This window comes from Propithecus coquereli, unplaced genomic scaffold, assembly GCF_000956105.1.
Source record: "Propithecus coquereli isolate 6110/MARCELLA unplaced genomic scaffold, Pcoq_1.0 Scaffold50, whole genome shotgun sequence".
NCBI classification, from domain to species: domain Eukaryota; kingdom Metazoa; phylum Chordata; class Mammalia; order Primates; family Indriidae; genus Propithecus; species Propithecus coquereli.
Genome location: NW_012150841.1, coordinates 3,530,137 through 3,542,740, shown reverse-complemented (window position 1 = coordinate 3,542,740; position 12,604 = coordinate 3,530,137). Strand labels below are relative to the sequence as shown.

The 12,604-nt window shown below is 44.6% G+C and overlaps 1 protein-coding gene across 2 annotated transcripts in view; it reads right to left on the bottom strand.

The window, feature by feature from the left end:
* The window catches only part of PHEX (phosphate regulating endopeptidase homolog, X-linked), a 183,941-nt gene that overhangs the window by 85,959 nt on the left and 85,378 nt on the right, over window positions 1-12,604 (bottom strand). For both annotated transcript variants that reach the window (XM_012656322.1, XM_012656323.1), the window contains exon 12: window positions 5,831-5,932. In XM_012656322.1, coding sequence (XP_012511776.1) covers window positions 5,831-5,932 — 102 coding nt within the window. The remainder of the gene's footprint in view (window positions 1-5,830; window positions 5,933-12,604) is intronic.

Below are 12,604 nucleotides of genomic sequence, written 5' to 3'. Positions count from 1 at the left end.
TCCAAACGATTTAGGTATGCCTGCCGAGTCCTTTCATCCGCATAACAATTCTCTGAGGTAGGGATGAATCTCCCCAGTTTACAAATGTGAAAACTGAGGCTGGGAGAGAGAAGTCATTTCCAAAGCGTCACACAGCTAAGAAGGGGTAGCAGGTGGCTTGGAAACCAGGCAGTCTTTCTCCGGTCTGTACTCCTAACCTCGACACTGTACTTCCTGTTGGGGCCAATGTGGGGGAGGAGACACAGGTATGAAGGCCACTGTCTTGGCCTCCTTATGTGTGAGAGAGAGACTCAGAGACGTGGAGCAAGCACAGGATGGCAGCACGTGGGAGGGAGGAGGGAGGGAGCCAGAGCCAGTGGTTTGCACAGTGTCTTGTCAGTCGGTGTCCCTGGTGAGCCCTGGAGTGGGTGCAGGAAGCAGTGTGACTGCGTTCTTGAGCAGCTATGCAAATACACTGGAATCTGTAACAGGGAAGGGCAGGAGACAGTTTGACAAAAGCCCTTCCCTTTCTTTTCTCCTCCAAAACAATTTAAAATGAACAGTGAGATGAATCGGGAGTGAAAGTACGACGGGGAAGTGACAGCTGGATTTGGAGTTGTTGGGATTAGCAAGGAAGGAGGAGAAAGCCTTGTCCACAGGCTGCAGGACACAGGCAGTGACAGGGTCTGGGAACGCGACAGAGGAAGAGAGGAAGTGGCAGAGTGGGCACTCTCCGAGTAAGGTGCCCCCCGCGCAGTGAGTCTGAGCTCCTTAGAAGCCTCCTCAGACCACATTAACACCTCTCCCAGTGCACCCTGCGTCCACGGCACTCTCGTGCTCTCCCAGGAGTGGGAAGGTCCCTGCAGAAAAGGGACTGCGGCCACTCATCTCCGAGCCTGAATCCAGGCCCAGCACCTGGCGCGTCATTGGTGTGCTAGAAACGTCTGTGGAATTGAGTTTGCTGAAGCAGCGCTAGCATCCGGATGCAGTGAAATGCATTGTCACCTTAAAGGTGAGGAAGCACAGGAAGAGTGCATGCCCCAGGGGCTATGTCCTAGTTGGGGATCCTCCAGAAACAGACCCTGGGACAAGGATTCAAGTACAAACTGTTCATTTGGGAGGTGAAAAGAAACACTGGTAGGGGAGCGGGGAAGTGAGGGGGGGAAGGAAGACAGTCAGCGAAGGGTATCTTCTCAAGCAGCTCAAGCCCACTGGGGAAGCTCCGGGAGCCCACGTGGAACACGCATTGGAGGGATGAGGGAGCTGGGGCCGCACACACCAACTCCCTTCAATTGTTGGGTCTGCTGCAGGGGGTGTCGTCATTCCCCAGACTTCAGGCCCTCTATGTGAGTGGCAAAGCAGGCTCCAGCAGAGAGAGAAAGAGTTCTCAGGCAAAACGCAGAAGCCTGTGGTTGGAAGGCAGGCAGGTGTGCAGTAAAGTGGTAAGGACAAGGGCAGGGTTTCCAAACTAGATCATGCAGCAGAATCACCTGGAGGGCTTGGAAAAACGGATTGAGGAGCCCACCCCCAGAGCTCGGCAGGTGGGCGGGGGGCGGGGGGGGGCAGTTAAGAATTTGCACTCTAACAAGTTCCCAGGTGCTGCTGCTGCTGCTGGTCTAGAACCACACCTCGAGAACCACCAGGCTCTGGATGCGAGCAGGGCCCTGACTGTTTAATACAGACTGCATCCCTGGGGGAAATCCAATACCCAGGATTAGAGACAAAGACAAAGAGGTGAGCTACACCTCTGTTGTGCCCTCTGCAAGCAAACCCTTCCCACCTGGCCCAAAGCCTGCGTGTAGGAGTCAAATGCCCCTACAGAGCTGGGACCATGTAGCAGACTTCCCTACACGTGCTGTGGCCAAGGTTAAGGCCACTCCCTGACAACATCCTTAGGGTGCTACGTCCCTGTGAGTCCTATCCTGGTATTTTTCTCTGGATGTGGCCCAGTGAGCTTAAGTCCCAGGGGCAAAGAGCACAAACAGACATTGCAGAAGGGATCCAGCGTGTGGCTACATAATCCAATCCAGCTGGGGATGGGCCAAGTTCAGGAAGCTGCTCCTCCTGACCTGACAGAGCTGGCCAGGGCAGCCGAAGGCGGTGCCGAGTCCCTGTCCTGCCAGGCCTCAGAATCATTATATAGTGACCTTGAGCTCCTCCTCCTCTGCTCTGGAATGGGCAAATCCTCCAGAAGACACCCCTAAAATCATTCTTTTATCACTTTGCACTCATTTAATAGCTATGATAACCAGAAAAATAACAAGCCTCCTGTCCTTTGCTGCTTGTTTACAATAAGAACACACGTTTGCAGGGAACGCAGAATCCTAAACAAAAATTGGTGCTTATGTCACAATACTAAATGTCCACTCGAATCCTACACCGTCAGTTTCACAACACAAAAATCACTCGTGACCTCTTAAGAGATGAGCAGGAAAAAGGCAGGGAGACAGAGATAACAAATTTACCCTTCACGGGAGCAGAGGCATCCTCATTTATCTTTTACAGTGATCACCCCTAGCAAAGAGCACGACAAAGCCACATCCACACACTTCCATTTGGAGATGGGGTCACTGCCACGAAAGCCAAGGTGCTAGGCCTCAGATCACTGCAGATATGAGGACCTGCTCGGTTCTGGAGGTCAGTCACTATGGAATACTGAGGTCTACACCTCTTAGGAGGTGCTGTAATTAGCTGCAATCCAGAGCTTCATGGTGAGGAAAAGTAAAGCTTCTCCCCCTCACAAATCAGAACATTTTTCCAGCTTTCCCAATGGGTTGCCAAGTGACTCAGCATTGGCCCAGTGTGGGCACTATTATTGATGAGAAACCTTCCGCCTGGGTGATATACTGCATACAACACATGCCCAAAGAACAGTGCCAAGTCATACCAGGAAGAGCAGGTGAATTATTCACCTCCACTTCAAATGCAGGCAAATCCTTTCTTAATGCAGGGGCTACTCAGTATCAAAAAGACAAAGCCCTAAGATAGTCGGAGATTTCCATCTGAGGTTCAAGGAATTATTAGGCAGAGCTTCTCCCTTCTTGTTGACTATTAAAAGGCAATCAAATCGAGGACAGCATAGAAAAAGGGCAAGAAAAAAAAATTTTTTTTCAAAAACAAGCCCAGAGTAGAAAGCTGCATAAAAGTCTTCAGCTCCGTAAGTGTTCTTTGTGAGTACTACGAGCTCCACCCAGAGGTCATTTCCAGAACTGCATGTTCATTTAGTTTTGAAAAAGAAAATCTACATCTTCTGGGGTCCAGGGCAGGACCCACCTCAGAGAACAGCTGGAAATTCTTGGACAACATCACTCTTTCTTGTCTTCCATTAAAGGAACTGCTCTGAACTCTGAAATACAAGATACACTCGGGGAACCTGGTGAGATACAGTAGAACAATTGCCTTTGATATTTGTACCTGTCGTTGAACTAGCGGAGTTCTTGGCAGGTTGAACTCAGCTCAAAGAAAGCAGAGTGTTCAAAGAGTGCTTTTGGAAGAAAAACTGACAGCTCTCAATGAAATAAAATAGAAGACTGGAGAGCAACTTGGGGGCAAACAGGAACACATCTAATATTAGAAGGACTGAGAACAGTCCTCCTTCAAGAAGGACCCAAGGGCCACTTGCACAGAAGGCCCAGCTGTAAAGTGCCCACTCTGTTAGGCAACTCAGAAGAGCTCCCTGAGGCAATCACGATCCATGCTGCTCAAAGAACTGACTGCAGTTCCCAGATCCTTCCCCTGGTATCCAGCCATTCATTACGTACACCCTCGCAACACCACCCTCCATACCAGTGGTCCCCACTAATTCATGCACGCACCCTTTCAGACCACAAGGGGTCAGGCTAGGATAAAGAGCCCCCAGTACACTGACCACTCAACTGCCCAGTACAAGATGCATCCTGTTCCAGGTATCACAAGCTAGCTCAGCAAATAATTTAAGCTTTCAAAAACCAATATGTTGGTGTTGAAAGTTGTCTACCATCTGGAGAGCTTCCCATTACAGCCCATGTGCTCTTGCCTTCATCAGCTTGTCCCCAACCTTTTTGGCACCAGGGACCGGTTTCATGGAAGACAATTTTTCCATGGATGAGGGGGAGGGTAGGGGAGTTAGGGGGGCTGGGGGAACACGGTGCTCAAGCGGTGATGCGGGGCCCTGTTTTCCTAACAGGCCATAGAGCAGTACTGGGCCACAGCCCAGGGGTTGGGGACTGCAGCCTTACAAAGCTGACTTAAGATAGCTTTGATGGATTTTCAAGGGGGAAAAAAAATCAAACTACCCTTTGTTTTCCTCCAACACTCCCTCCCAACCCACCACCCAAGTTCTTTCTTCACTATAAACACTAAACAGCCTTTTCATGTCTATTGACAAAAGTATCTGTGGCAATGTTTATCCATGTCCCAGTTTAAAGCTGTACAAAAATATCCTTGCTAAACCTCTGCAAGTTCTCATTTCAACAAGGTTAAGCATGCCCAGAACGTTGCCCTCTTTGTTTCTTGACCATAAGGTAAAAAATACTTGTGCTCAGTATGACTCCAAGCAGTGTTCCCCAGGCCTGCCTAGCGATAGCAATCACCCCAGAGACTGGCTAAAATCACAGATGTTCAGCCTGCACCCCTGATGCACTAAACCAGACCTTGCTGGTGAGGGGTCCAGAAAGCTATAGACACCCAGGTGATTGCTATCATCAGGAAGATTTCAAAAACACCTCTCAAAAGAAGAAATGCTCCTAATTTCAGTCTCCTAGCTGCAGAGTGGCATCCATTCAAGTGTAGCAGGAATGCCCTACCCACTTGAGCTCTGGCTCCATGAGAATACCTCAAATTCAAGATGGCTCCCATTCTTTCTTTTTAAAGAGCACGGCTGTCAATACTTTTCTCATTTATTCCCTTAGCTTGCTGCGTAGTATCAGAAAATGTTACAAGGCCCAGCAAGTGTCCACTTCTATTAGGAAATATTTTTGTATTCCTACACAATGGTCTACCACTGGTCTGCAGTTTACAAGCATACTATTTGGGTGATTTGCGCAAAATGATGAGTTAGGAAGTAGATCTGTCTGGTTCTAGGAAAGGATTTGCCCCAGGACGTTTGCACACGTCATGCACAGAACAGAAGGACCCATGGCCACTATGAATTTTCTTCTCCTTGGTATCCTGAGGGCTCTTCTGCCAGCAGCTCCCCATGGCTCCCCACTGCTCTGCATTCTGCCACAATGATGGCTTATGACAAAATTCACCAGGCAGCAAGCCGTGCGGCTCTTACAGACAGCAATTAAGAGAGAAGGAAATGTTGAATTACAAGGTGTTTGAAAATACAGTAAAGAAAGGAAAAGAGGCTGGGCGCGGTGGCTCACGCCTGTAATCCTAGCACTCTGGGAGGCTGAGGCGGGCGGATCGTTTGAGCTCAGGAGTTCGAAACCAGCCTGAGCAAGAGCGAGACCCCGTCTCTACTAAAAATAGAAAGAAATTAATCGGACAACTAAAACTAGAAAAAATTAGCCGGGCATGGTGGCACATGCCTGTAGTCCCAGCTACTCGGGAGGCTGAGGCAGGAGGATCGCTTGAGCCCAGGAGTTTGAGGTTGCTGTGAGCTAGGCTGACGCCACCGCACTCTAGCCCGGGCAACACAGTGAGATTCTGTCTCAAAAAAAAAAAAAAAAAAAGAAAGGAAAAGATCTTATTTTCTCTTACATCCTGGTGATGAAATCTATGTATTCATCCAAAAGCAGACACCTAACTCTGGGGTCATTCAGAGTCAATAGCTCAGTCAATATAAAAACCAACTACACAGTCAATGTCAAGAATGAAAATCTATTACACCAAAAGTCCTATTTTTTCAATCAAAAGAAATTTTTACCTTTTCTTTGGCTTTCCTTTTCGTTTCTGTGTCCATCCACTCATTTTCTTTCTCCAACATGTCAATAAAGGCCCAGCGAACACCCTCGATCAATTCCTCCATCTACAAGAAAATATCCAAAGAGGCAGTCTCAAGCCAAGAAGCTTCAGACAAGGTTTTCCCAAAATCGGCTTGCATGAGAAATGCTCAGCATGGTGAGAAAGTGGTTCTTTCAGCTCGACTCCATGCTCTGGTAAAATTTCTCTTTCCACGAAAATTCCCTTTTTCCCACCACTAAAAGATAACCAACCATTTTTTTCCATGACAATAGTTTAATGGACAAGCTGTAAAAGGCATATATGGGGAAAGGAATTTGCTATAGATTATGACAAAGTAATAACTTACCCGTCTGTAGCTACTAAATTAGTTCATCCTTATAAAGGTAGCACTAATTTCAATCATTTAATAAGGGACTGAGAGAGCCCAGCAAAGGCATGCACTGTGTATTCCAAGTAGGTAGTGCAGAAGAACAGTTGAAAGAGATACCGTTAAGAGAAAAACAGGCAGGGAGAGCCAGCACCCCAAAGGATACTTGACCAACATGAATCAGACTTATGTCAGGACCCCAATTCTAAGTTTGGTGCCACTGATTAAACCAAATGTTTGGCCGCTCTATGTCATCTTCCTACTCTTCTCTCTACTCCTTGGCAGCTCAGAAAAGTGGTTATTTCAAATGGAAAGTGGTAATTCTAAAGGGGACTGCTACAGAAAGGGCGTATTCTGAAAGACCTGCTCCAAAGCGTTTAAATAGTACAGACGCGCCCACGGTGAGGATGTGTACACCCTGGCTTTGCTGTCTGTCTGGGAGCCAGAAGAGAGGACTGGAGGGAAAAAGAGGCTGACACTTAATGCCAGAGCCCCCCTGCCGCAGCAGTGTGAGGAGGCCCTGTCTTTTTATGGGTGCAAACCCCTTAAAATCCCTTTCTCCCACAGAGGTGCCTTGGCTTTCTCAATGGGACACCCAAACAAGGATAAATACTGGGTTCGGCCCCAGAATTAACTTTTTCATTTAAGATGATGGAATTATAAATCAACTGTTAACATTAATTCTGGAAGGAAAAAAGTTTCAATGTTTCCTTGGTTCTATAATGAATTATCAGCCCAGAGCTCAAAATAATTTTTTTTCTGTTTAATAAGTTTTCATCTATGTTTTCAGTTCAATAACAGTTGTAAGGGAACCAGAGCTGTAATCAGTGGGCTGAGTTCCATCGTATGTAAATAAGAACAAACAGCAGATGGAAGGGGGTGGGGGGAGTTTCACAGCTATTTCTTCCCAGCTCAGTAAAAATATTAAAAGAAGAGAAACTTCAACTTGGGATTGGGGCATGATAAAAATTTAAACTGATGTAACAGCAAAGGGCCTTTAAAAATCATTAAGTCAGTGGTTCTCAATCTTGTTTGCCCATTGAGATCTTTGGAGGAACTTAAAAAAATCCTGGCAAAAAAATTTTTAAATAAAAAAAATTTTTTTAATCCCAAGGCCTGGGCATTGGGATGCTAATGTCATTGGTCTAAGGTCCAGCCTGGGCATAGGGAGGTCTAAAACCTTCCCAGGTGACTCTAATGTACAGCTAGAGTTGAGACCCACCAGTCTAGGGGAAACCATTTATTTGACAAATAAGGAAATTAAGAGTCAAGAGACTCTATGATCTGCTCAAGTTCATACAGCTAGTGAGGGTCAGAGCCCGGACATGACCACAGACCTAAAATGACAGTTGAGTGCTCAGAGCTTCTAGGAGCAACAGTGGTGTCCCCCAAAGTCAGAGGAAAATGACAGGGAAGTAGAAGGGAACCAATTGGAAGATGCAGAAGTCACCATTTCAAACAGAAAACCTACACAAGGAGAGCATTAAAATGGCAAGGAAATCTCCAGGGCCTAGGTCTTTTGCCTGTGCAATCACCAGCATCCCTAACTCTTTATGACCTCGTCATGTAGCAACACACATAGGCTGGCCCATCGCCTTCACATAGAAAGAGAAATAATATCTTCTCAAATTAGGGAGGGGAAATGGGGACAGAAAAATGTGGGCGGGTTGATTTGAAAGATTAGCAGGTGACTAATTTTATGTGGGGAAGAGGAAAGTGTGGAGAGTCAGATCAACTCCTGGGCTTTGGAAAGGTGCGGGCAATTTGGTGGATGCTGTCGCCATTCAATAAGACTGGGAACCTTGGAAGAGGACAAGGGCTGGGAACAGAAGCCAGACTGTAATGAGATGAGAAGTGTGTGGGGAGTGGAGACAGCAAGTCTGGACAACCTAGTGGAGGAGTTTGCCTATGAAAGAGAGAAAACAAAGATAGGAGTGAAGTGGATGTCGGGTTAAAGGAGGGGTCCGAGGGTTTTGGGGCATGGGTTTTGTGCATATGTTTGTTGCGGCTGCCGCTGTTTTTGTTATTGTTGCTGTGATAAGGAAAACCCCCATCTATTACTCGGCACATCAGCCACCTGAGACCCCCACCCCTCATGGAAGACCTGCATCAACATAATACTCACCTATTACCTGGCGCATCAACTAACCTATTACCTGGTGCATCACCATAACACTAAACCTATTACCTGGTGCATCAACTAACCTATTACCTGGCGGGGTGTCAGCCACCTGAGACCCCACCCCTCGGACCACTCCAACTTAATAAAAGTGGGAAAAATTGGGTAGATGGGGCTCAGAATTTGGTGGTGAGACCCCTCTGAGTCCCCCCCCCCCAGCGAATAAACTTTGATTCTCTGACTCTCTGTGTGCCACTGGGTTTGTCCTCGGGGCCACCCGCTGTAATGCTTGCTGTAACAGCAGACCGTGTGAGAGATTTGACTATGTTTAAATACCAGTGGAAAGGATCCAGTGGAAAGGAAGAGGTTGAAAATAGGGGGGAGAGAAAGCCATGAATGGTCTGAGAGGGCAGAGGGGGAGATAGGATCCAGAGACCATACAGAAGGATTCATCTTAGACGTGAGACAGAATTACGAGAGGAAAGAAGGATAAAATGCAGAGGAATCTAAAGGTTAGATGGTAGAAGGTTGAGAGAGTCCCAGAATAATGGCATGTCTTTTCTCCATAAAATAGGATTGAGATCTTCTGCTGAAAGGGAAGTTTCTCTTTTAAAATTCTATTTATTCACACATAGCTGTGAACATCCTGGCAGCATGAACATATTTCTAGGAAAAGGGGTACAGCACTCCCTCCTTATCTATGGGTTCATGTTCCATAGTTTCAGTTACCACAGTCAAGCACAGTTCAGAAATATTAAATGGAAAATCCAGAAATAAACAATTCATAAGTTTTAAATTGTGTACCGTTCTGAGCAGTGTGATGAAATTTCATGCTGTCCTGCTCCATCCAGCCCAGGACATAAATCATCCCTCTGTCCACACGTCCATGCTGTACGTACCCACCCATTAGTCACTTACAGCCAACTCCGTTATCAGATCAACAGATCACAAGAAGAAGGGGGAATATAGTACAAGAAGATATTTTGAGTCAGAGAGAGATCACATTCGCATAGCTTTTATTATAGCATATTGTTATAATTGTTCTATTTTATTTTTTTTTTTTTTTTTTGAGGCAGAGTCTCACTCTGTTGCCCAGGCTAGAGTGCAGTGGCATCAGCTTAGCTCACAGCAACCTCAAACTCCTGGGCTCAAGCGATCCTCCTGCCTCAGCCTCCCGAGTAGCTGGGACTACAGGCATGCACCACCATGCCTGGCTAATTTTTTCTGTATATTTTTAGTTGTCCAATTAATTTCTTTCTATTTTTAGTAGAGACGGGGTCTCGCTCTTGCTCAGGCTGGTTTCGAACTCCTGAGCTCAAACAATCTGCCCGCCTCAGCCTCTCAGAGTGCTAGGATTGCTAGGATTGCAGGCGTGAGCCACCGCACCCAGCCTTTATTACTGTTGTGAATCTCTTACCGTGACTAAATTCTACACTTTATTATCGGGTTCCAATGTATAGGACAAGACATAGCATACACAGGGCTCGGTACTATTCACGGTTTCAGGCATCCAGTTGGGGTGGGGGGGCTTAGAATGTATCCCCCTCGGATAAGGGGGGACTACAATATTTACAGATAAGGACAAAGAGGACAATGAAAGGTTTCCTCTAAATACTCTGGTGATCATGTAGCAATAATAGAAAGAACCTAAACAATAAGTAAAAAGCTAAACATGTCTAGGGAAAATATTTATTTAGGTTAAGGTATATAAAAACTAACCTGCTTTTATCATGGTATAAAATAAATTAATTAATCAAATAAAATAAATATTCTCCAAGCTAACGAGATCTTTGGCAAATTTTGGAATTGTGGGATTCCTACAGTGGATCTTAAGGTCATTTTGCCTCTATTCTCCTTGGGACAGTTTTATGAAGAATGTACTTATTATTAAAATGGGATTGTGTACTTCCAGATACTTCTCTCTAAACAGCTTGGTTTCATAGGACCCTCCCTGGCCACTCTGAGGCATTCAAATGGCTATCAAATTCATTAAAGGTTTAAGCATTTTGCATAGGTTTTCAAAGCTCTTGTCTATAACCTGCTGATTGGCATTCTAATGAAAATAGAGAGGCAAAAGGATTTCAGCCCATTGCTGGGATGAAGAATGACAAATAGTTTATTCATATGCAGCATCCTTCTTCCTCTGGCTTTCCTTTCCTCCACCACCCTCCCCCTCCCCCAAATGCACTCTTTGATAACTCACTCTTTGTGGCCTCTCAGATGTGTCAAAATGCAAATAAATCACTTTGCTTTCGTTTTCCCATGAGCCTCAGTTGGCCCTTGCCCTTGTCCTCTCCAGCGCCAACACTCTCTACCCCAGCCCCCTTCTCAGGTTCTCAATTTTTTTTGGCAGACTTTACAGATTTATTGTATAACATTTTCTGTGAAATGGTGCTGAACTACCCTAGCAGAATTCAAGAACAAGGGAAATCTTTGAAGGTGATTAATGTCATTGGTTGACATGTCAATGCAAATAAGAGAAATAATGATTTTAGCATGCTGGAACTAGGAAGATAAATCACTGAACACTTCTGATTTTTATCTTTAGACTACTCTACAGCATCACATAATAACATTGCATTCAGTCATGTTCCCTGAGGCAGCAAAAGCCTGCTATAATTTTAAAATAAGAAAAAAAGAGAGAAACAGTATTTCTTCATCAAACCTTGACCTAACCAACCAGCCAGCATATAACATTAATAGAAATCACTTAAAGTGGAAGTCCTAAGGTGAAGTTATCCATAGAAAATATTTATGTAGATCAAAATATAACATAGAAAAATTAACTCAAGTGTTATTATAATAAAATCTGCCACATTCAGGGTAAGGGCCCTCCAGGCAAAGCGACATTTTGTTAAGCATCTATTTATTTCAGATTTTACAGATCTACACTGTAAAAATACAGTTCACTTGGTCAATCTACAGGCAGTTGTTCTTTTCCTCAAGCAGTGTTACTTAAAAGTGGGTGCTCCCTTTTTCATTCTTTGTACCCTGGGATTTTGCCCATAGTGTTCTACGTGTACATGGAAGGGTAACATGTTACCCTTCCATCCAGGGCTTTTTTTAATGAGATGCTCCTATCTCAGAAAATTAGAAATTGTCTCTCCTTCTCCTCTTTTTCCCCCTCTTACACTTTCTCCCATCACATGGACATAGGAATTTTGTATTTGACCAATAAATGGGTCACGATGATTCTGTTAATGCATTTGAAGGGACATATAATGACACTGCTGTGAGAAGAAGGGGTCAGTTTGCCCCATTGTCAGTTGTAGTTTCCTTCTAAAGCTTTGTCTCTGGCAATAAAGAAATCCTACAAGGCCAACTGAAATCCCACTTCATGCTCATGAATCTCAAACATTTAAACCCATACTTTCAGTCCCTTCTCTGAGTTCCCATTAGCCTCATGATCAGAACAATACAGGTGTGTGTTTCATTTTCGTTCCGTTTGTATGTATTTGGTCTCTCCAACAATACCCATAAGCTTTGAGAACAGGAACTATGATTTAGATCAAATGAGATCATGAATATGTAAGCAAACCAGAATGTGTCCTGCAAATTTTAAATTTTGTTAGTTTTATGATTTCATATCTCAGGTGATATTATTTTTCACATGATATGATTTATATCTCACATTCATACCTAATACTGACAAGTAGCAGATGCTCAGTAAATACAAGTTGATCAATTTTTGCTTTTCAAATCAAATATCTGTCATATATGCTAATATATAACAGTTATTCCAGCAGTACAAAAGAGAAAATATTATCAAACTCACTCATAGATAATTTGTGGTTGTTCAAATATGATCAGGAGATTTAACAATATGGAAAGTGAAAAAGGAAAAAAACATGTGGTAACTTTTTTAGATGAAGTCATTTTTGAAAAGAGAGACCTATTCTGATTTACTAGTTCAAAGCCTGAATCCACCTATGAAATTCATCCGTGACTAACAAATCCATCTTTATATTAGGGGACAAGGTTCACAGCAAATGTCTCTGAAATGGTTGCAGTCTACAATCAAATACAAACTTTAGTAGAAATCAAACGACTCAGGAACTTAGCCTAGTCCATTCTGAGATTGATGATGTCAATGTAACACACGAAAAAATAGCTAAGAATGGTTTAAAATACATATATTACACATCTAGTAGAAATGATAGGCCAGGCGCGGTGGCTCACGCCTGTAATCCTAGCACTCTGGGAGGCCGAGGCGGGCAGATTGTTTGAGCTCAGGAGTTCGAAACCAGCCT